This window comes from Danio rerio, chromosome 16, assembly GCF_052040795.2.
Source record: "Danio rerio strain M-AB ecotype USA chromosome 16, GRCz13ab, whole genome shotgun sequence".
NCBI lineage: Eukaryota > Metazoa > Chordata > Actinopteri > Cypriniformes > Danionidae > Danio > Danio rerio.
Window position 1 is genome coordinate 35200267 of NC_141036.1, and position 25606 is coordinate 35225872.

General features: G+C 35.4%; 2 protein-coding genes and 1 long non-coding RNA gene across 10 annotated transcripts in view; 2 read left to right on the forward strand and 1 right to left on the reverse strand.

The window, feature by feature from the left end:
- dgat1b (diacylglycerol O-acyltransferase 1b) overlaps window positions 1-25606 on the reverse strand; it is a 61766-nt gene that overhangs the window by 14453 nt on the left and 21707 nt on the right. For 2 of the 5 annotated variants that reach the window (XM_087285597.1, XM_087285599.1), the window contains 9 exons: window positions 25151-25222; window positions 24675-24778; window positions 24214-24252; window positions 24093-24134; window positions 23960-24004; window positions 23717-23829; window positions 22007-22072; window positions 21742-21829; window positions 12453-12522 (listed from right to left, as the gene is read on the reverse strand). In XM_087285597.1, the coding sequence (XP_087141723.1) occupies window positions 12453-12522; window positions 21742-21829; window positions 22007-22072; window positions 23717-23829; window positions 23960-24004; window positions 24093-24134; window positions 24214-24252; window positions 24675-24778; window positions 25151-25222 (639 nt within the window). 5 annotated transcript variants of the gene reach the window in all.
- On the forward strand, window positions 2583-16533 carry gstk2 (glutathione S-transferase kappa 2). Of its 4 annotated transcripts, none has more exons than XM_087284882.1 (8): window positions 2601-2788; window positions 4888-4959; window positions 5035-5116; window positions 5363-5476; window positions 7235-7380; window positions 8145-8261; window positions 8337-8430; window positions 9534-9837. In XM_087284882.1, the coding sequence occupies exons 2-8, from the start codon at window positions 4888-4890 to the stop codon at window positions 9575-9577; spliced, it is 669 nt and encodes a 222-aa protein (XP_087141008.1). In that variant the 5' UTR covers window positions 2601-2788; the 3' UTR covers window positions 9578-9837.
- On the forward strand, window positions 12554-14105 carry LOC137487861 (uncharacterized). Its single transcript, XR_015511554.1, has 4 exons — window positions 12554-12670; window positions 13558-13629; window positions 13721-13803; window positions 13993-14105. It is a non-coding gene; the product is annotated as an uncharacterized LOC137487861 (long non-coding RNA).

The following is a 25606-nucleotide window of genomic DNA, read 5'->3' on the forward strand; positions in this document are numbered from 1 at the left end:
TCCGAGACGCGAAAAAGCGCGCACGGCGGCCTCTCGCGGATCCGCAAAAACAAAAACTGCTCGAATACGTACCTCCTGGGACGTATTTTGCGGTCTGCCGAAATGTCCGCGAGGCTACGTTTCCACAATGAGCCCGGGTTGGGACATGATTGTCTTGTGCCTCTTTGGGTTGCCGCCATAATGTGTTGTTCACTTGCATGCACATTTCTGGAGGTAATACATTTCTGAATTAACTAATTTAGGTAAAGTGTTGCAGGTCTAGTGGCTGTTTTGTAAGTAAACATCACCTTGGATATAATGCAAGTGCTATCAGTAACAGCTGAACAGCTGTGTTCTTTTTGGCTCATTAAAACTCTTGCTGTTGCATTCTGGATAAGAGTTACAGAGCCATGTGGCCCACGTGCCGTAGTTTGAGGTTACAGAGTTACAGAGGATTGGTGGCACTGGTTGGAGAGCCTGCCAAGAGAACACAGCAATGGTTCAGCCAGGACAAAATGTCCTGACCATAACTGCCATCACTCTAATTTTCCCATAATCCCCTGTATTTCACACCAATCATACAAAACTCCCGTAATTTCAAAAGAAGAAATCATAACGATTTTTTTATTAATTTAATTTAATTTATTTTATTTTAGGGCGGCACTGTTACTCAGTGGTTAGCATGGTTGACTCAGGTTTAAGTCCCAGCTCAACCAGGAGGCCTTTCATTGTGGAGTTTGCATGTTCTCCTATATTTGCATGGGTTTCCACCAGGTGCTCTGGTTTCCTCCAGAAACCAAAGACATGCAATATAGGTTAATTGAATTAACTTTACCGTAGTGTGAGAATGAGAGACCGTATGGGTGTTTCCCAGCAATGAGGATTGTACTCTAAATATTGGCTTGTGGCTGGAAGGGCATCCGCTGTGTAAATCAATTGCCAGAGTCACTGACTGTTCATTCCACTGTGGCGATCCCTGATAAAGTAGGGAACAAGCCGAAAGAAAAAGTAATGTATTCTCCATTTTCTCTTTGCCATGCTAGACTCTAGGACTCTGATGCATTTTGTGACAGTGGTAGCAGAGAAAGACGACAAGTTTTGCATGTCCCTGCATTGCAAAGTTCAAGCTTGGTGAACTCGCACTATGTGACTGCGTGAGACCTATCAAAGATTAAAACTTTCTAACTTTTTGGCGGAGTTTATCGTAGCTCCTAAACCCATTTGACATCTGTGACAATTATGCAATCGGTGGGTGTGTTCTGAAACGATGCCTTATTTGACGTTCAGATGACTCAGTTGAATATGATATCTCATATTCATTGAGGTCAGACAGGAAAACAACAAGCAAAATGAACACACTGGAGGCTTAAGTAGCAGAGCTGGTACAAATGTATCCGCATCTGTATGATTGTTCTCAGAAATATTTTAAAGACACGGAGGGGGTCACACACCAGACATCATGAAGGCCCACATATTTTTAGGTTCTTAACATTGTCTTCAATGAGTACACACCATTGGCACTATTTGATGTCTGTCTGTGACAAATATAAAACAATGTAGAGACAAGGCAGAGAAAGTAAATAAAAAGAGAGAAAATAAGATGTATGTCTATATAAACAAAGATCAAAGATCTTTCTGCAAGGCATTTCTGCTCCCCAAATGTCTATTTATGGATAAACAAAAATGAAGTAAAATGAAGTAATACTGTGAAATATAATTCAAAGTACAAATAAGCATCTCGATAAAAATGTTACAATTTATTATAAATAATGAATTAGTTTGTTCTTCAGTAGCTATGTTTCCATCCAAAAATACAAATTAACTTTATGCACAAAACAGGAATATCGCATAAAAGATGTGCGAATAAAGCAGTGTTTCCATCCAACGAGTCAAAGCAAACAATATTGTTACTTGCTGATTAACTGGCGCCAAATATCAACAGTAAAAATGGAATTTGCTGCAGTAGGAGAAGCTGCGTGAATCTTTACTTCATTTAACAAATGACTTGTGCCTCAGAAGGCAATCCTGACACGCAGTGATCACACAATGGCATTTAAAGACATGAAACGCGGAGCACAGAAGCTCTTGATTCTGGAGGTAATTAATAATATAACACTAAAACCGAAATGGTTAAGGCATTTTAGAATGACCAAAACAACATTTCAGATATTCTACAATGTGGTCAGCCTGCTGGTTTGTCCATTCACACACACATTTTTATCTTCACATGATCTCTTATAACAAAATCACATGACCTTTTTAATGCTCATACAGGAATTTGTTCAGTAATAGTGTTTTTATTGCAGTTTATGCGCATCTTTTTCTATCGAATAAAAATTTTCCTACTCAGTTATGCGAATATGTTTTTATGTGCATTTTCAAAATTTAGGTGCATCTTGGCGTTTCCATCAACCATTTTTTTATGCGCACATACAAAATGCACATGAAGGTGGATGGAAACGTAGTGTCACATTGAAGATTAATATAGCTGAACTATATGGGTGGACATATTCCATATTGAGTCAACCATGATAACCCTTGAGCAACAGTGCTACCCCAAAATACATTACATTAAATTAAAAGAAAATCATTATCCTCTTCCCAGAACAGCTGGAAACCCCATTGATGAGACTCTTCCAGTCAGCACATATTGCAAAGCCCATTCTGCCCTGGCTGAACTATTGCAGTGCTCTCATGTATTTTAAACCACCCATGTATTTTAGCCAGTCTAGTAGGTGGTGGCAGTGGCACTATAAAACAGCCTGACAAACAATCAACATCACACCAACAAGAGGAGAACGACAGCAAGGTAGGTTCAAGACAGTCATGTAAATAATGCTATCATATTGTAACTCAGTCTGTCAGGTTTCATCTAAAAAATCAGGGGTGTTTATCAAATGTTTATCAGAATTAATAATTGTGGGTGTGAAAGCATATCTTGTTAACTTCAAATGTCTTTCAAAATTAACTATTTGAAATTTGTTTAATTTTTTATTAGAGTGGTAGTTTGTAAACGATTGAAGCTGACAAGATGTCCTTACACCCTTATTTAAGGTTTTCATTCATTCTATATCACTTGAAGCTGACAAGATGCGCTACCCATTTTTTTTTAGATGAAATAAGACAGATTGAGCTACCACTAGCACATCCTGCATCAGTCAGCCAGAAGAGTTCTGCATGGTCCATTATCTTCTCACCGATGACGAGACTGAGCCAAAAGTGGCACATTTTAACCAGAATCTGCCCATAAGTGCTTGCTATCTGTGTATGCAGGCTCCAATATACGCAGATGATGCATGTGCACTCAACAGTGTGCTTCAAATGACTGCATTCTTTTGAGGGAGTATCCTACCAATAACAGATAATCATTAGACAACAGCTTCTCGAATAAAAGGTCTATAAAAGTGCATGTCTGATGTTTAACTTAACTAAGTGAGAAATGTTTGCACTCTCCTGTTGTAGAAATACTAAGAAAAATATTTTATATTAATAAGCTTTATAATAAATACATTTTTGCCAATGATTTAGGCCTTCAGGTAATGATAATCATCGATAGGTTCCCAATTTACATTAAGTGCAGTTTAGCTATCTATTATGTTACACTTAATTATGCTTTGTTATGATGTTATTATGACTGAATAGTGCTTATCATTTCCTGCAGAATTATAAGATGTGCTGCTGCCCTGTTTCCACCTAAGGGCCTTTGGCGTTTCCCAAATCCATCGTTTCAATGAACATTTGCAAATTGCATCGCAAACTTTTAGAAGTTAGAAGCATAGTTCCTGGTTGTGTTCTATTCCCTGTTATCCCACCTATGTCCTATTCCTTTTGAACGTTCCAACATTTAAACTTGGAGTGATAAAAAAAAAAAAACATTAAAGTGATCTCTCTTAGGCGTAATTTGCTTCTAAAGTCTTTTTACAGTTCAGTTTTAGCAAACTTCATATTGACAATTGCGCTCTCTTCACAGTGCACTTTGAAAACAATATGTGCCATTTTTAATGCAGTTGTGGGTTATGACGAAAGCTTTAGGTAACCTATGTTTATTATATTATATTTTAATAAAATTAAATTACTATTATTAATGAGTAGCATTGTTTTTCATTTCTTAATACATAATATATATTCAATTATTAAATTTCATTTAATATGAAAAAACGAGTGAATGATTTTACCCAAACTAATATTGGATTGTTTGTAATTTGCACAAAAAATGATGGGGTTTTTCTCTAAAAAACTGGTTACTCCACCCCGTTTAGAGCGTCATTATGGACGTTCTGAATGAGACTACAGACTACTCCCTAACTCCATTCTCTTCCTTCCTCACCAAGCCCCACCCATCTTCATATGTTTAGCCTGCTTTATTCTAGTATGTGTAGTAAGCTTGTATTCACCTGTTTAGGTCATGATAACAATTGATATATGTTTTGTTTGTGATTCAGTGTTCTTTTTCTATTACACATCAGCAGCTAAAATAAGTAGTTTATAGATGCACTTGTATATTTCACAGGTCTTAGATTAGCACTATAAATAATATTATTATTAATTATGAGGCAAAATAAACTTTTATCTAAAAATGTACAGTATTATCTAAAAATAACTGTAATTAGTGCAATACTTTGCTTCAACTTGGTAAAAAAATATGGTAAAGTGCTGTATTTCATTTTACAGTATGCTAATTAATAAAGTAATACAGCAATGTTAGCCATTTCTTTTTATTTTCAGTCATTTTATAATTTGTTTATTTATGCGGCATCATGGCTGAACTTGAACTAAGATCGCCATCCGCTGTGTAAAACATATGCTAGATAAGTTGGCAGTTCATTCCGCTATGGCGACCCCAGATTAATAAAGGAACTAAGCCGAAATGAAAATGAATGAATTATGTTCATTGTGGTTATATTACAGATGTCCAGTTCCAGAAAAGTGGTTGAATTGTTCTATGATGTCGTTTCTCCTTATTCCTGGCTGGCATTTGAGGTCTGTCATTTTATTTTTGTCTTTTTTTTTTTTGTCTTGCCATCAGTACCAATATGACTGATTTTCTGTGTTTAGGTGCTGTGTCGCTACAAAAATGTTTGGAACATTGACCTCAAATTTAAACATTCATTTTTAGGAGGAGTTTTTCACGGTTCAGGTTATGGATGGAATTTTTTTTTTTTTTGCTAATTCCTGACTAGATCTAATTTGAAAATCAAGTCATTCCTTTAAATGACCTTAATACAGGATAAGAGTTGATTTGTTTTATGTGTACTAAATGTAAATCAGGCCCTTCTGGTAGCACGTTGTAACAGCTACACTATAATTCAGCTACACGTCACCTGTATTTGGCTTTTAATAATGAATAGATGAAAATGTTCAATCCAGTTTGTTTTGCTTTTAGGTAACACTGAACCTGGAATGGTCGATAATAAGTTCCATTATATGATCACAGATCTGAAACTGATGTCTGAGTACTATGGGGTCCCTGTAAATCCACCTTCGCCTTGTAAGAAAGGTATTCAAACCACAGTTTTTCTTTAAAATGTTGCCAATGAGGCACAATGGAAATGAATGTACAGTCAAACAAGCACATTTTTCAATTCATTATAATTTCGAAAATAGTAATAAAATATGACTAATTCAGTGCGTCAGAACAAAATTCAGAACATTTTTGTTTACAATCTACCAAAATAATTCAAACTACTGTTGGTATGACAAGATGCACACAGCTATAAATACTTTTGTTGGTTCACTTTCAGCCTCAATGACAGGCTATATAGGCTCTGCTGTCAACCAGTTTCATACAAACCCGATCTCTAATATTTTTTCGCAGAATTACTGCAGCAGTTTCTTCACTTCATATTGCTTTAGTCCACTGTTTGAAATTTTGGATATAAAGTCAAAGTTGACTTTATTTTGCTATTTTCACTTACATAAATGAACTAGGGCTTGGCGATTCATTGTAAAGTAATCAAAACCGACATTCAGAACCTATAATTGATCTATTTTTTCCAGAAGGACTTTTTCAATTACATTCCCTACATGTCACGTGACCCTCCTCTGTTAAAGTCTGTGGCAGATTTCTACTTCTGCAGACACATCTGATCTCTAATCAAGTAGGACGATGGTCCTATTCTTAAGTAGGTAGTGCTGTCGCCTCATAGCAAGAAGGTCGCTGGTTTGAGCCTTGGCTTGGTCAGTTGGCATTTCTGTGTGGAGTTTGCATGTTTTGCCCGCAATCACATGGGTTTCCTCCAGGTACTCTGGTTTCGCCCACAAATCCAAAGACATGTGGTATAGATGAATTGGTTAAGCTAAAATTGTCCATTGTGTATTTATGTGAATGGGAGTGTATGGGTGTTCCCAAGTGATGGGTTGCAGCTGAAACGCCATCCGCTGCGTAAAACATGTGCTGGATAAGTTGGCGGTTCATTCCGTTGTGGCAACCCCAAATTAATAAAATGACTAAGCCAAAAAAAATTTAAAATTAATGAATGAATGAATAATCGTTATCGTGTTAAATGTCCAATAATCAAGATTTTGATTTTAGGCCAAATCGCCCAGCCCTAAAATAAACTACAGTGTCCTGCAGACACTAGTAAAAAAATGCTATTATTTCTGGTGTGTGAAACCTTTGAAAATATAGAATGAATTGAATTTTATTAGTGCATGTTATACAGTAGATCTTAATCTGAACATTTATTTACTTGCCTTTGGCTTAGTCCCTTGATTCATCAGAGGACACAACAGCGGAACGAACCGCCAACAATCCAGCATATGTTTTACACAGTGGATGTATTTCCAGCTGCAACCCAGTAATGGGAAACATCCATACACTATCGTTCACACAAACGCACACTATGGCCAATTTAGTTTATTCAATTCACCTATAGCGCATGTCTTTGGAGTTGTGGGGGAAACCGAAACACCCAGAGGAAACCCACGTCAACACAGGCAGAACATGCAAACTCCACACAGAAATGCCAACTGACCAGGCCAGGACTCAAACCAGCGTTTCGACATTCTTGCTGTGAGGTGACAGTGCTAACCACTGAGCCATGTCGCCCCTTGTTCTGAACAGTTAATAAAAAATGGCTTTGCTCAACACTTTTTGACTTTTTCATTTTATTTCATCATGGTGGCTGGGTTTATGGAAGCATACATTTTGACAAAAGGTTTTTATAGTAATTCTATCTATTTTTTTCTTAAATCTATTCTTAAACTAGTTAAAAACATTATTAATCATTTTTTTCTCTCATTTTTCCCATCTAAGATACTTTGCCTGCAATGCGCTTTGTGACTGCTATAGCAGAGAAAAACCAAGAGGAAAATGTGCTGGTGGAGAAGGTTTCTAGAGAGCTTTGGAAACGAATGTGGCAAAAGCATCAGGACATTACCCAGCCTCTCTCGCTTACTGAGGTATCCTATGCCTAGGATTAAGAAATCACAAACAATACAAAAAACAAAACAAAAAAACAAACAAACAAACAAAAAAAATCACTAAATAGTACTCATTTACATAATGATTTTCAATTAGTTTCAGTGCTGTCAATTAGTTCAGTGTAATTAGTTACTGTACTTAAGAACATGTTCAGCTATTTGACTATGAAGAATATTTTTCTCAACAACCAACTAACTAACCACTTTTACTCCTTTTAATTTTATGTATAAATGCATATGCTCAGAAGGTTGCTGGTTCAAGCATAAAATATACGCTGGATAAGTTGGCAGTTCATTTCGCTGTGGAGACCCAGATTAATAAAGGGACTAAGCTTAAAAGAAAATGAATGAATCAATAAATGTGTATACTCTTTATTTAACTACAATTTATTTCTGTCTCAAAGGAAAAAATATAGCTGTCTACAGAATATGGAAGGTACATCATGGGTGTGCTGTGCAGAAGAATGAGGAGTAAACAACAAAGAAAATTTCTAAGGTTTAGTAAGCAATATGCGCACAGTACTATCTGGGGTTACAGCAAGAAGCAAACCCTGTGTAATGTGTAACATTAATACTGCAAATGGCACAATGGCCTCCTAAACACCTACAGATGCTCAAGTATCAATAAAGCTCAAATATTTAAAGTGGCAAAATAAACCAACAACCTCCAAAAGGCTTTATTCAATATAAAAGAAAATTTTATAAATTTTAGTTGACAATTTTTGTGTTTCTGCTTTGTGCAGGCAGGATTACTGGTAGGTCTCTCATCCAATGAGGTGGAAGAATTGCTGACCAATGCCAAATCTCAACCAATTAAAGACAAGCTGAAGAGTGTCACACAGGAGGCACTAGAGAAAAATGTTAGTGACTTTTATTTATGCCACAGCCTCCTTTCTGTCAACATTTTTTAAAGTAATTTCCCCTCTTTTTTTCAGGCCTTTGGTCTTCCATTCATTGTGTGCCATGTTAACGGGAAGGTTGAGGTTTTCTTTGGTTGTGACAGATTTGAGCTCATAGCTCATTGCATCGGTAACTACAATCTAAGTGTTGTTAACTGTTGATTGGACTACCTGATTAACCAACTTTAACAATTTGTTTGACTAATGCCATTCATTTATTTACACATTTAGAAGAGCCAGTCCTAAACTTATAGGAGCCATAAGCAAAAATCTGAGATGGGGGCCCCTGTATGTCCCTTAATAATAATCCCAAAATTACCCCAAACCCATTAATCTGTTCTTTCAGAGCAGTTGAATTAATTAATTGTACAAATGAATCAATTTGTCATAACAGAATCAAGTAATCAGATCTCATTATACTTTTTTTCAATATATAAATTAAATATACATTGATTCTTTTTATTTTTTCATTGATTCTATCATAGTCAGTTTAATTAACAATAAATTGCAGATCTCATGACAAGCATTTGATTACTTATGATAGCATGTTTTTTCTGTTATGTTGTATCTGCCAGGATAATCTGATCATTCCGTCCATTTACTGTTTGTGTCTATAAATACTTTGTTGAAAAAACATGCAGCTTCTGTCATGCATGTGTATTTACAAGTTCATTTACAACTTGTCAATTAACCATCTTGCTTAACAGGTTAAATGATGAATGGTCATCTCACCTACTTTATTATATATACCAAAGCTGGTTTTCTTGATGATTTGAAAGACTTTCATTCATTCATTCATTTTCTTGTTTGCTTAGTCCCCTTATTAATCCAGGGTCGCCACAGCGGAATGAACCGCCAACTTATCCAGCACATTTTTACGCAGCGGATGCCCTATCAGCCGCAACCCATCTGTGGGAAACATCCACAAACACTCACTCACACACACTCATACACTACGGACAATTTAGCTTACCCAATACACCTGTACCGCATGTCTTTGGACTGTAGGGGAAACCAGAGCACCCAGAGGAATCCCACGCGAATGCAGGGAGAACATGCAAACTCCACACAGAAACGCCAACTGAGCCAAGGATCGAACCAGCAACCTTCTTGCTGTGAGGCAACAGCACTACCTACTGCGCCACTGCTTAAGATTAATAAAGGGACTAAGCCGACAAGAAATTAAATGTATGAATGGTTAATTTTCCAATCATTCTTTCTTTTGTCTTTCAGGGGAGAAGTGGGCAGGACCTTGTCCAATCAAGACCACAATGTGACACTTCTGTTCCATACTGTATATATTTCTTTATACTATAAAGAGCCTATAGAAAAATCATCATACCCTGTGAATCTTTTAGGATGAAGTTGTAGAAGGCACATGTTAGACGAAGAATACAAAACATTTCAATTTCTGGAAAAGTTGATTTGATTTCAGGCTGTATGACAAATACAGTCACTATTTCAAAGGGGCATGATGATTTTCATGATGAGTTTCGCAGGAACCTTTCATTTACTATATTAATAAATAATGATTTTCCAGGATAAGTCAAGTTGTCTGATTAAAACATTAAGATCACAAAATACAAGCTATTTTTAAGGCATGTGTTTTGATTAATGAGAACAAAAGCGGTAAATACATCACTTTTTCTGTTGACTTTTTTTGTACATGTCTAGTATACAGCATTCAACATTTGAAGTGGATAACAAGCTTTCATCAAAGTTGTCCTAAAACTATTGAACAAATAACGCCCTAATAAAGCATGGGGAGTAGAGATAGGTGAAAGATCGACAAAGGACCGCAAGGCGGGAATCAAACTCGGGTCGCCATGAGCACCAGAGTACATGTGTCGACGCACTAACCACTACACCACTGGCACTGACAAAGTTTCATTATTAATGAATTATGAATGGTTTATTCTGTAAGTCTTGGCAAATAGGTGACACTGTATCCAAGTTTTTGTGGTGTGGTCAGTCTAAAGGTGACAATGATACACCTTAAATTGGGTGTTAATATGTTTAAGCACAGCAGAGATACAGCCTCAGTGGCAGAGGCATTGTGTCCGTGCATTTGTTGGTGCAGTGTGTCACCTGTCAACACAAGTTCTAGAACTTTTTCTATTACCAGTTTTGAAATCACAGGAAAAAATTCACATTTTAAATATATTCAAACTGAAAAATATTTAAAAACTTAGATCAAATAAATGCTAGCAGGAGAGGCGGTGGCGCAGTGGGTAGTACTGTCGCCTCACAGCAAGAAGGTCGCTGGTTCAAGCCTCGAGTTTGCATGTTCTCCCTGTGTTCGTGTGGGATTCCCCCACAGTCCAAAGACATGCGGTACAGATAAATTGGGAAAGCTAAGTTGTCTGTAGTTTATGAGTGTGAATGAGAGTGTATGGATGTTTACCAGTTATGGGTTGCAGCTGGAAGGGCTGTGTAAAACATATGCTGGATAAGTTGCCGTCTCATTCCGCTATGGCGACCCCAGATTAATAAAGGGACTAAGCCAAAAAGAAAATGAATGAATGAATAAATACCAGCTTGCTGAACAGAAGAAACATTGCGAAAACATATTGTGGGTCTCGATTTGCTTCCAAATGAATTTTTTTGATATTTAGAAAGAACATGGACAAAAGACAACAATCACAACAAACCACAAAACAGAATTTCTCAGGATGTGCCCATGAACAGAACAGAATACTTAAGCATACATGAGTTTTCTCATCATAATTGCAGCATTAGCTAGTAATGAACAATACAGGTATTGGAAACTCATATCCTACTGCATATCTTTGTTTGTGTGAGACAGAAAAATTACGGACTCGGTTTTGGCTAACTTTCACATTTCACAAAGTTTTGCAAGTTGTCAACTTATTAAAATACCAACCATAATAGCCAAGCACACTCCATTGTTTTTGATGTTTGGCAGTGATGGACTAAGTACACAAGAGACAGAAAATAAGATGCATGTCTATATAAACTAACAATCAAAGACTTTTCTATTAGTCCTTTCTGCTCGCAAATGTATATTTATCTATTCAAAAATGAACTAAAAAGAGTAATATTGTAAACTCAAAATAGAGTTTCAAGATTAAAATGTTAAAATTAACTATAAATATATATTTTGTGTGTTCTTCAGTGTCACATTGAAGATTATTATAGCTGGACTACATGGGTGGACATATTAAATGTTGAGTTAACCATGCTAATCACTAGGGATGTGTGATTAATCTAAATTGAATCATGATGTGAAACATTTCGATTAGCTAAATCGCAAGAGGCTGCAATATGAAATATTTATATGTATTATATAATTTCCCCCACCCAGATTAAATGCGTGACTGCCGTTTGTGTGTGATAGTCTTACTAGCCAATTGAGTGAGCACACTTCATTTTGCACAGAATAGGACAACCGATCTATGCAGAAAGCCTACACTAAAACAAACAAACAAACAAACAAGAAAGCGCAGACAAGTGGGATGATGGCATTTGCCACTTCAGAAACAATGGACAAATTCATATAAAAGAAAAACAGCATGTTGGTTATATGGGAATATTTTGGTTTCAAAGTCACAGACAACAAATAAAAACAGGTCATTTGTAAAAATTGTTGCCACAACATGTAGAAATACAACAACCAGCACCTAAAAAAGCACATGAGGCTATATGAGGAGTTTCTTGGTATAAGTCAGCTAAAAGTATTGCCAGTGACACTCAATCTATTGGCAAGCAACAGCTAAGTACAATTTCAGAGTTGTTTGCAGCTGTTACACCATATGAAAAAACATCATGAAGGCACCAGGAGATAACTAACTAACGCCATAACTCACTACTGTTTGCTCCTGAGAAAAACGAGTGTTTAATTTCTGAATATTTATAAACAAATTGTAAAAAGTTGTAGTAAGTTAATATCTTTTCAGTTCTTTTTTAACTAACACACACTGCATTTTAGCAATAAGTAACTATGTTACAGATTATAGAGCTGAAGCTTGACTACAAAATAAATCATAAATCAAATTAAAATTTCTTGTTAAAATCTGAAAATAGATATTTCCCTAAATCGCACAGCCCCACTAACCACTGAGCAAAAGTGCTGCCCCAAAATACAATACATAAAAATAAAAATAAAATAAAATAATATCATTTTCCTCCTACCAGAACTGCTGGAAACCTTCAGGATGAGAAAACCCTTCCAGTCGGCACATACTGCAGAGCTCATTCTGTCCTGGCAGAACAAATGCAGTGCTCTCATGTATTTAAAACCACCCATGCATTTTGGGCTCCATGCTGTTTAATACGTAGTGGCAGTGGCACTATAAAACAGCCTGATAAACCATTAACACCACACCAAATAAGAGGAGAACGACAGTAAGGTAGGTTAAAGATATTCATGTAAATAACTGCTACCATATTGTAACTGTATACTGTATTCACCTATAGAGCATAGCTTTAAACTGTGTGGAACACAAACAGAACATGCAAACTCCACACAGAAATGCCAACTGACCCAGCTTTTATTTTGCATTGGATTATTCAGTATAATGTAGTATTTCTAGCCCAATAAATAAATTATTTATACCTCTCAACCTTACATATTCAGAACACACCATGTACAGAATGATACTGTACATGTCGTTGTTTTAAAGTATTATTAAAGTATTACTTCATTTGCAGTTTACAGTATGTTACTGAAGATGTTTAATGCATTCTGGTAAATGATAAGCTAATATACAAATAAATAAAGTTAATAAATAAATCAAAAGTTAACTCTTCCAATGCACAAATATTTTCAGGAAAGGATGATTCATTTTCTTAATTTCTGTCAGTGTCAGGCACATTAGAGCAAATTTGAAAAAGCTTTCTTATTCAGCAGTGCATTGTGTCTTCCACGCTGACCTGCAACATGTTTCATCCATTAAGTAATAAAAAGTAAGATTTTCATTCATATAGCTTACATATATTAGTCATAACCTAGTGTAGAAGTGACATTATGTTCACAATTTTGTTTATTCTCAACATTTCATGATTTTATATGTATTTTGGGGAAAAATGTTTGTCAATTAAAATAAAGGTAATTTTAGTCATTTCTTTTTTATTTTCAGTCATTTGTTAAGTCATTTATTTATGTAGCATTGTGGTTGAACTTGAACTAGGATATCTGGACCAACTGCAAAGTATTATGTCATTATGCCTGTGAAAGATTCGCTTTTCACAAAATTGTATAGACTATAATTATGTGATCATTGTGGTTATATTACAGATCTCCAGTTCCAGAAAAGTGGTTGAATTGTTCTATGATGTTGTTTCTCCTTATTCTTGGCTGGCATTTGAGGTCTGTCTTTTTATCTTTTTTTTTTTTTTTTTTTGCTTAAAGTGTAGTCAGTTGCCATGCAATTAATATCAATATAATTGATTTTTTTTAGGTGCTGTGTCGCTACAACAAATGTTTGGAACACTGACCTCAAATTTAAACCAACCTTTTTAGGCGGAGTTTTTAAAGGTTCAGGTAATGGAAGAAAAAGTCAAACAATTTTTTGCTTTTACTTAAATTTGATTATTTATCAACAAAAAAATTGTTCTTAAAACAAAATTTAAGTTATAGTGTATTCATTTAAACACATTACACATCACCTCTGCATTTATCAATGAGGAGATGAAAACTTTCAATCAAGTTCGTTCCACTTTCGTTCCACAGGTAACATTGAACCTGGATCGGTCGATAAAAAGCAACGTTACTTGCTCACAGATCGGAAACTGATGTCTGAATCCCCCTCCAGTTTTGAACAAAGGTATTCAAATTCACAGAACTTTTTTATGTTTTAAAAATATATGTACTCTTTATTCAACTGCAATTCATTGCTGCCTTAAATAAAAAAAATAGAGACAAGACCTAACTAGATACTAGACCGTGTGCATTTTGCTATTATTTCTTCTTCAGTGAACAAGACTATCAATGAATGAGAATACTTTAGCAGCTAGTTGATGACTCTGTATGTGAGGAGAAACTTGAAATGATTTAAGATGAATTACCACACTACTGTTTATTATAGTGCTGCTTTATAGCTAAATCTTTCATATTAAACTGAACTGATTAAACATAGAGCTTAATTAATTTGGATTCTGCCACAACTACAGAAAAATTACATTTATGTTTAGTACAACTAAAATATCGACACATTGATAATATACTTTTGTTCAAGGGGTTTTGAAATTTGTGACTTATAACTTGTAATGGAATAATTTTTTTCTTTTATTTATCTGTATTTTAAGCATGGTTTTCTTTACACCTCTGGTCTTTATTTGTAATGTCTGTGGTTAAGCCGAGACAGTACACTATAAAGACTAGAGCATTTTAGAGCAATTTGAAAGATATGCATGTGAAAAACCAGAAACAGCTGATTTGTGTGCAATCATGTTTGTAAAATTCAACACTAATATTGCAAATAGTACAACGGCCTCGTATACATCTACAGATGCTCAAGTTTCAGTAAAGCTCAAATAAAATACTCATTCATGCATTAGTATTCCTTTGCCTTAGTCCCTAATTTATCAGGGGTTACCACAGTGGAATGAACTGCCAACTATTCCACGATATTTTACACAACAGATGCCATTCCAGCCGCACCCCAGTAATGCTAACATGGGGAAAACATGTAAACTCCACACAGAAATGCCAACTGGCCCAGACGGGACTCGAACCAGCAACCTTCTTGCTGTGAGGTGACAGTGCTAAGTACTAAGCCACCATGCTGCCCTCGCTCAAATACTTAATGTGGCAAAATAAACAAATATTCACCAAAAGGCTCTTTTAAATATAAAAAATAAAATATTGTCAATTTAATTAAAGCCTAAAGCAAATTATTGTTTGACATTTTTTTGGGTTCATGCTTTGTGCAGGCAGGATTACTGGCAGGTCTCTTAGCCAATGAGGTGGAAGAAATGCTGACTAATGCCAGCTCTCAGCCAATTAAAGACAAGCTGAAGAGTGTCACACAGGAAGCCTTGGACAAAAATGTTAGTGACTTTATGCCACAGCCTCTTTGTGATGATTTTTTAAATTGCAGTAAACATATAATTTTTCCTTTTTCAGGCCTTTGGTCTTCCAATCATTGTGTGCCATTTTAATGGAAAGGTTGAAGTTTTCTTTGGTTGTGACAGATTTGAGCTCATAGCTCATTGCATCGGTAACTACAATTTAAGTGTTGGTAACTGTTGATTGGACTACCTGGTTAACCAACTTTAACAATTTGTTTGACTAATGCCATTCATTTTTTTACAGAGAGTCATTTATTTTTGCAGAGCCAGTCCTAAATTACAGGGGCCCTATGCAAAACTCTTAGATCGGGCCACTGTATGTACCTTAATAAAAATCCCCAAATGACCCCAAACCCATGAATCTTTTCTTTCAGAGCAGTTTAATTAATTGTTTAAATTAAACAATTTAGCCTAACTAAATCAAGTAATCAGACATCATTATTGATTCTTATTAAAGTTACTATAGTTAAATAAATAGCAGTGAATGAATCACTCATTGTATTATCATCGTCAGTTTAATTAACAATAAATTACAGATCTCATGACAAGCATTGGATTACTTACGTGATACCTAAACTCATTATAGTACTAATTAGCTTTAGGTGGAAAGTATCATGTTTTTTTATTTCTAAAAGCAAGATCTTTAGTGATGTTGTATTAGCCAGGACAATCTGATCATTCCATCCATTTACTGTATGTGTCAATAAATACTTTGTTGAAAAAAAACATGCAGCTTCTGTCATGCATATGTATTTACGAGTTCATCTACAACTTGTCAATTAACCATCTTGTCTAACTGGTTAAAATAATTAAATGATAAAATTGGATGATGAATGTTCATCTCACCTACTTTATTATTTATACCATAGCTGGTTTTCTTGATGATTTTAAAGACTTTTAAAAGGATTTAAGGTTAAAAGGTTAATTTTCCAATCATTCTTTCTTTTGTCTTTCAGGGGAGAAGTGGGTAGGGCCTTGTCCAATCAAGACCACAATGTGACACTTCTGTTCCACACTTCTGTTCCACATTGTATATATTTCTTTATACTATAAAGAGCCTATAGAGAATCATCATACCCTGTGAACCTTTTAGGATGAAGTTGTAGAAGGCACAGTTTAGGAGAAGACTACAAAACATTTCAAAGGCTGGAAATGTTCATTTGATTTCAGGCTGTATGGCAAATAAAGTCACTATTTCAAAGGGGCATAATGATTTTCTACAGACACTGTATGTAATAGGGTTATATGATTGGTTGATAGGCTAAGTTTATAATGAGGATCTTCAATCTGAGCTGTTGAGTTTTGCAGGAACCTATCATTCGGTATATATTATTATTTAATGCTTTTCCAGGATAAGTCAAGTTGCCTAATTAAAACATTTAGATCACAAAATACAAGCTATTTTTTTTAAAGACATACAGTTTGATTGATGAGAACAAAAGCGATAAATACATCAGTTTTTCAGGTGACTTTCTTGTACATGTCTAGTATACAGCAGTCAACATTTGAAGTGGATCACAAGCTTTCATTCAATTCAATTCTTTGTTTCAAGTTGTACTAAAACTGACGAACAACACCCACTCTTGTCTTAGGACAATACATTTTTGATCCACTTCAAATGCTGACTACTGTATATTTCTTGACTACTGTATATGTCTTGCTGACGCACAACCCACACAAAACTGAACTCTGACTGCAATTATGGCAGAGATGGCAACAGAAAGATTCAAATTCTCAGTCAGTCCCCAAATCCAAGATTTCTCAAAACAATTTTGTCTCAAATCTTTAATATTGAACCGCTGAACTTTGGTGAAAAAAAGTGGTTACGTTAAACCCTCCTGCCCACCCGAGTGACACTCAACTCCGAGACCGGCCTAGGTTGCCAGGTGTGTACAAAGCACTTGATTTGCAATTCAAATCCAATCCTGCCTCCAATCTTCAATAGTAAATTCACCCTCATCCATCATACCATCACAACTCACAAGACAACTTTTCACCTTGACGAGTATATTATAGGTCATAAATATAAAAAAAATCAAGTGAATAATATAAATATAAAAAAAAAACTTAGATGGAACAAAAACCTATCATTGGTAGGGAATCACAACAATGATTACACCAATACAACAACTACAACTTTTACTAATACCACCACTACAACGATGACGACAACGACAATGTCAACAATAACAACAACAACAACAACAACAACAACAACAACAACAACTAATGTTATAATTACTATTACTACTACCTTCACCACCACTACAACAACTACTACAACCATTACTACTAAAACTGCTACTTTTCGTGACGCATGGACAGTGTGTTTGCATTTTAACAACCAGCATTCACACTCAAGCCAGGTTTTACTTGTGCATCGAGTGATCGGCGTAACTCATGGCGCATGCCTTGCTTGTAGCCATGCATTTATACTTCTGTGAGCTGTTTTATGTTGTTCTGCAATAACACTTCAGAAACGCTAGCTGGCAGTAGGTGTTTATGTTCCTCTGTGTCGAGTTTCTTCGCTGGTGTTTTGTTCTATCTGAACGCTACTTTAATGTACAAGTGGCTCAGACTTGCTCATTTTGAAGCAGGAATCGGCGGATGTACAATAACTTTAATCATAAGGTAAACATAAAACAACAGTTTCCGTCTGGAGTTCCTTCACAGAACTTTCCACTTGTAAACACTCTCTCCATCTGGCTTGCAGCTATCAGCACCACCCACACTCATCAGCACTACCAAGCTGACCAATCACAGAGCGACCATTCGTAGGCTGTGTCAGTGCATACGTGTGCGCTTGACGCAGAGTATAAATCAGTCATTAGAACAGGAGCAACGCATCAAAGAAGCAGCGCATTCACATTTACCAGCTAGCTGTACATCTGTCACCTCCTACTGGACACATCAGGAAGAACAGGGGTGTAAAACTGTCCTGGCTGTAACACTGCCCGGGCCGTAGAACTGTCTGTGCCGTAAATCGGCCTGGCTCCAGGTCTATAGATGGCCCATACTGTATATAGTTTATACTTGACATACTCTCCACTGTACTATTATTTGTAACAACAGAGGGCGACTCCCAGTGACGTTCCCAGGCGAAAGTATAAATCAGCCTTGTGATGCACGAGTATGGTTTTCTGTGCGCATGTGTTAGTTTGTTTTGGATTAAACTACATTGCTTTCACAAGCAGTGATCCGGTTGTACATAGTGAATAAATCTTTATTCTGGGATTACAACTCTTAATTAATACACTTGCATATCTGCCTTTCAGATAAACCACACGCAAGGAGGACACTCAAGAGCAAGTAAATCTGCCAGTATTTAAGCCAATGGAGACCTGAAGCGACATCTGAAATAAAAAGAAAAAAGCAGCCTGCTAGTCTGCTACTCCAATTTTATCCAAAGGGTGGGATCAGATCAGGTCTTCCAAGGGATAAAATCACCTATTTGGTAAAATAATAAAAGAAAAACTCCACAATGGTGTTATCAAGACTTTCAGAAAAAGGATAAAAATAGTGTGATGGCAGCCAGAGGAGAGAGTAACATGAAATTTACTGTCAGCCCCATAGACGCTGCACTAGAAACTCCTCGCATAAACGGTAACAAATGTTTTTTTTTTTTGTTTCATTATACAAAAATGGTATAATGCATTCATAAACGCACAAAACTGTTCATACGTTTTAAAAATTTTAAATATTACAAATTTTCAAGGATTTAAGATAATGATGACCATTAAAATGCATCATAACGGTCTTGTTAAAAGGATCCATTGCACTTTTATTACATTCAAAAATTATCTGAATTAATAGAGTAACTTTGGATTAAGTTAGATGACATAATCAAGATATATTTACTATGAGTTCTCGTAATATTTTTTGGACTATAGCAAATAAACTGTGAAAATTAAAAAAAAATTGAAAGTGTCTGAATAACTTTCAATTTGGCTCCATACATTTTGCTGGGCTGCTGATTTAAATCCTCATGTCAGTTTTTATGACTCTAATGCCTTTCCCTTCCCACCAGGAAACTCACAATCACGTTAAGATTAAGTACCGAAGGGTTGACTGCTGCGGCGGTGTCCTTTGACTAGCTGCTTAACCTCTAGTTAACTCCAGGGGTCTTGGACGATTGGCCTGCCTGTAACCCCTGACTAGCTCACACCCTCCGCATATCACCTCTAAATAAATAAAGCCCTTTTAAAAATTCAGCGTATCTTCGCAGCTCTGGTTTTAGATATGCCCGAGACGAAGCTTCACTCTCCATCTGAGCTGGAAGAGTCATTACTCTGATCCTGGTCCAGTTCTGAGGCATCCTGTGAAGGTCAATGTTTTTTAATAAGACGCTTAAGAATACTATCTGCCTGCACCTGCGGATGGGACAGATCTTCAGCTCAGCTCTCAGCTTATCAGAGAGAACAGCAGCCTGATAGGAGCCTGTTCTTCCTCTTCCTCGTGACCTTCATCTGCTCTGAAGACTGTGGCGAGCAGCCAAACGCCGGGCACCTGCTTCTGAGTCAGGAAAACCAGAACTTCGAGGATTTTACAAATGATTCTAGAGCCTGCAGCTGCTTCTGTGAACAGCTGCTTACTGCAATGGCCCAAGAAAGTTTTTGTTTTTATCAAACTGTGTACATTGGTGTTTGTTTTTGCTTAAAGTATTTTATATTTTAGTTCTAAAAGTTTGTCTTTCACAGATTCATGTGTTGAGAATGTACATTTGGGATCAAGAGATATTTATTTTAAATATTTCTTTTTGAGAACTGACATATTTAATTGTTTCAAAATTATTTAAAGAACTTACAGTATTTATTTTAAAATAATTATTTTTTATTAATAATTTTTTTTTATTTGAAATTATTATTTTTATTTTGACCTTATATACATAAGTGGATTCTAAAACAATCTTTTAGATTTTAGTGCAAAATGATTTTTAAATGGCATCTATTTGACCCATTTTTCAAGATTTAAGATAAGTCTTTGGTGCCTCAGCTCAAAGTTTCAGCTCAAAACACCCATCAGATTATTATTATTATTTTTTTATTTATTCCAGAATATTGGAATTTTCTGCTTTGAAAACAATGTAGCTGTTTTTGTTGCCTGTGCCTTTAATGCTAGTTCTCCTTGCCTATCGATCCCACGTGCCTGTCAGAGTGAGCCTCAATCTCCGCCTCAGCTGCGTCAGATAAACAGCACAGTGACTGACATGAAGGAAGCAGATCTCATGTAACGTTTGTGAGAAATACTACAGTATGAACTTTCCCAATGATTATTTGATGTATTTGTTGTGGAGTTAATTCAAGCCTTTCGATGAGTCACACACAATATTGTTACAAAGTTCACACACACACATAGTGCGCAGTTAATTTTGCACTGTACTGGCATGGCAAATGTGACAGGATACACGTTAATATCCGCTTTTGTATGGATATCCATTATGTTAATGTACAAAATAAACCTAATTTAAGTCCACAAACCGGCATTGAAGAAATTAAGAACCATACTGATATGCACCAATGGTGATGAAGTAAAGACTGAAAAAATGCTGTAATTCATTACAAACATGCACTGTTTTAAAAACTCATTCTTTACCACATTTGATGATGATTGATGATCAGAGAGCTGAACCAATATTTTAATCTCAGTTGCTTTGTGCACATCCTGTTTTGATGATATGATTATACAACTGAAACATGTTAAAATGTAGCTGTCAAAAAAATTTGGTGGGTGGGTAAACCACCCACCTAGGTCACATTGTGGTGGGCCTCAAAACGGGAGGGATTTGGATCCTATTTTAACGTCAGCAAATTAAAAATAAAAGCTTATTGTATTTATATCACTCCAATATGACTGTGGACACACTATATCTACACAGTTCTGTCCAAACAGCTTACAAAAGATAATTCGCATCAGTACCCTTTAAACTATTACAATTTTGATTAATACTAATAAGCCAATAATTAATTACATTTTATAGTCCATTTAATAGGACATACATTTAAATGATTACATATTTAATAAAAGACAAATTGTTTAAATATATTGACATTTCGTCAAAGAAATTTCTTAAACCACAAACAAATCAAATCATTTTAACGCTAAAAGAAAAAAAAAAAAACATTAATTTTTAGTTTTGTTAAAGCGCACATTCAATAAATAGTGCTTTTAAAGATTACTTTGAGTCAGCGGTACATGAAGGTTTAGGTTATACATATTTTATGTTTAGACTTTTTTAAAGATATTAATAGTAAACACTCTAAAATATGTATTGCTACTGCTTATGAGAAATAGCACATTTCTAAAATGAGAAATAATTCACACAGGTTGTTACCCGGCTCAGACTGTTAACTTTCATTTGCCATGACCTGACAGAATATTTAAAACAACGTGTGATTTATGCACATCTCACCTCATGAAAAAAAGCAGAGGCGAAAAACACAGCTGATTGGCTCAGTAACTTGCCGGCACCTCGTCTCAGCAGCGGCTTGTAAAAGTGCCTTTGAAAACAGGAGAGAGAAGCACATAAACTCGCTGCCAGTGTGAGCAGTAAATAACCATATATTTCTTGTGGACAGATCACATTATAGTCTCTCTTCATTATAGTCTGTGTGGGTTTTACTGTGTCGTATTTCAACAGCTGTCTGTTGTCGCTTTCAAACCTGCCGTTCACTCACCGGAGGCACCACTTGTGCACGGGAATATTCCAGTTTTGCCAGAAGTACGTTATCGTTTCAGAATTCCTGAAACAAACACAGGGTCACAATACATCTGAGACTTATAGTAAACATTGCACAGTATGAAATGCAAGCATTTGATGCACATAAACAAAAATGACTGCATTTTATGCCTTTCAAATGCAGCATGTTGGGGAAGTGGTGCCTCTAGCTGCTCATTTAATAATAATGCAAAAACAATAACTGTAAAATAGAGGTCACAACCGTCCTATGCTTTGAATAGACAGCTAAACAAATTAGCTTGTAATTTACTCTAACTAAAGGTTTAACAGATTTTAAAAACATCAAAACCGGATTTTTGTTGCCATCTATTGGTGTAATGAAATTGATACAATCTTTATTTGATGCATCACGTTTCTTTTAAAAGGTGGTTTATTTTATTATGATTGCTACAATAGAAAGTAGTAGTGGTTATGTCCAAATATTTAACTTATATCTTATTTATACTGTGGACAATTAACATTTTAAATATGCATACTGTGTGTGTAAATGTTTGTGTATGTAAGTATATGCATGATTATATTGTATAAAATATTTGTATATAAAATATCTAAATAACAAGGTAATACAGGGATATCAATCAGGTGAGGTGGAAAACAAACATATCATATAATTTCCCAACTAATTATAAAATATAATTAAAGATTTTGACATTTTTGACAATATTCTGACAGAATTAATTTTGCTTGGATTATTTTGACACAACGTAAAATCAAACCAATTATTTTAACGCTAAAAGAAAAAATAAACATACATATTTAGTATTGTTAAAGTGTACATTCATTAAATACTGCTTTCAAAGATTACTTTGAGTCAGCAGTACATGAAGGTTTAAGTTTATACATATTTTATGTTTTTAGATTTTTTTTAAAGATATTAATAGTAAACACTCTAAAATATGTATTGCTACTGCTTATAATAAATAGCACATTTCTTAAATGAGAAATATTTCACACAGGTTGTTACCCAGCTCAGACTGTTAACTTTCATTTGCCATGACCTAATAATAATGCGGTGATATAAATCCGGTGAGGTGGAAAATGTATACATATCATATAACTTCAGCTATCTACAATTAAATTACTTACTAGTGTTAAAGCAGTTTATTTATGTGCACATGTCTCTGAATGTGAGGTACACATCACATACAGATTTCCTTTCATTTCTTATCTGTGAATTTCACCAAGACTTCCACCAGTCCTTACTGTGGACATGTATTCAGCTTGAGCTGTGATATTGTCTTGTCTTAGTAAAGTTGTCATCGCTATTCTTGTCCTAATAAAATTGTGTTGTCGACTTACACAGTTGACATAGAATCATCAAAACAAAAAAAGTGCTGCATTCATGGGTACTGTAAAGAAGTGATAGGATAACAGAAGAAATTGACAGTTTTCCTTTCAACATTTTTTAATTTTTGACACTGATGATTGGGTTGTGAAGTTAGCTGACGGTGCAAAATCTGTCTAAGCTTGGAGTCTCACATAAAAGCTATTTTATTTTATTTTTTTAGTATATTTCTGTAATTTTAAAGATTATAAAAACAATTTATTTTAAAAAAATCTGAAATTTTGATTGTCATCTGCTTATATTGACCAGGTAAACACACTCGATTCGATTGAGTCTCATTCAAAAGGGATAATAATCACTCACCACCAGTCACGGTAAAATTCCCGATCTCCAAACCTCAACAGCTCAGCCATGAAGTTCATTGAGGAATGGAAAAACGAGTAGAAGAATATTAGCCAGAGGAGATGATTGGGCACCTAGTGTAAAAAAAATTCATTCCATCATTTGATTCTCGTTTCAAATCTTCCATCAAAACATGCCAGATCTAAGCAAAAACAGTTTCTATTCTGAGGAGAATGCATTGACCCTAAAGTTTGTTTTACTTACTGCCAGCCTAAGCAGCCGCTCTGTCATTCTAGTGTAGTCCATTTCCTGAAAGATGAAAAAGCGCTTCACTGAATTAAATGGAGCGCTTATTCTCAAGGCGCTGAACAACAGAAGATAAAGCACATGAACACACCTGCAATGGCTTCATTGAACTCCGAATGATTGGCACCATCCACTGCAAGACAACAGAAAGAGCATTAGATATGAAATATGTCTCCAAGACATGAAAACGCCAAGTTTGATGTGATGCTCACCTGCTGCGTTAAACCAACCAATAACTGAGTGAGAAGCAACTGTAACAGACAAGAGGAACAGATTTTGATTTCTCAGCAAATGTTAAACAAAAATGTTAACGATGCTGTTTAGAGAAGTCTCTCTTTGTGTGTGTGTGTCTGTGTGTGTATGTGTGTGCGTGAGTGAATTAAATGTGTAATTTGCAACAGCTTTAACTGCAAGTAATGCTCTAACAAGAAGCACTTTCATAAATAAAAATTACCCTCATATATTCCTGCCATAGCTCCCAGCAGTTGTTTCCAAACAATAAGTTAATTCTTATGATTTATTGCCAATTGCAGATTTAGGCAAGAATGCGATATTCACAAAACAAACAAGCCATAATATACTGCGAACAAATCTGGTAGTGCGACTCGTCAATGTAATAATGAGAAAGAACTGTCAATACTGTCAAGAAATATGTGCAAGCCTATCGCCATACCATCTCAAAGAGCCTCCTGAGGAGAAATCCCATTCGGATTGATTCAGATCGGGGGAAATTAAGCTCGTAGCACAGGGTCGGAGCAAAAACAAAATAGTATATATCTGAAAAAGAGTTCAAAATAGTTTGAAGGTATAATGACAACGTTATTGTAAGATTTCATGATAATGTAGAGTACTGGGCTAAAGTCACAAAAAAAAGGTTTAAAGTCGGTTATTTCTATATTTTTTGTAGCATGTCAATATGAAATATGACAAGACTCCTTGTGCAGACAATAATCTCACTGTTTAATTACAATTAATGACAAAAGTAATGTGTGAAAATGTAAATAATTATTTTTATACTTACATGTTACAGAAAAATATAGAAATAAACTTCTTTAAACCTATTTTTTGGGTGAAAACACTAGTGGCCTAAGACTTGTGCACAGTAATGTGTATATTTTGAAAGTTATTATTATGTGAACCATGATTTACCCCTGAGAGAGAGGTTTCCTGGGTAAGACACATAAGACTGCATACTGCTGGATGTAGATGGAGGTGATGGACCTAACAAAACATCAAGAATTTAACAAATCTGTTGCTGGAGTCATTTAAATGCAGTGTTCAATTAAAGCAGCGGTTTCCAAAGTGGGGGTCGGGACCCCCTGGGGGGGTTGTGGGACAATGACAGGGTTGCTTGATGATTTCCAAATTTCAAATACATTTTATTTAACTATTAGAATTACAATATTTTAACCAAAATCCACAGAAGATAAAAATAGATTTTTTTTGTAGTAAAAAACAATAACATGCAAGTGAAAAGCCATCAGCCTTTAAATATTATTTTTAATTGGATTGGTTTGTTTATGTTAGATTAACAGTACAACAATACCGTCTGCTGCAGCAGATTGATTTTATAGCAACAGGTTAAACTTTCTGACACCTTTTAAA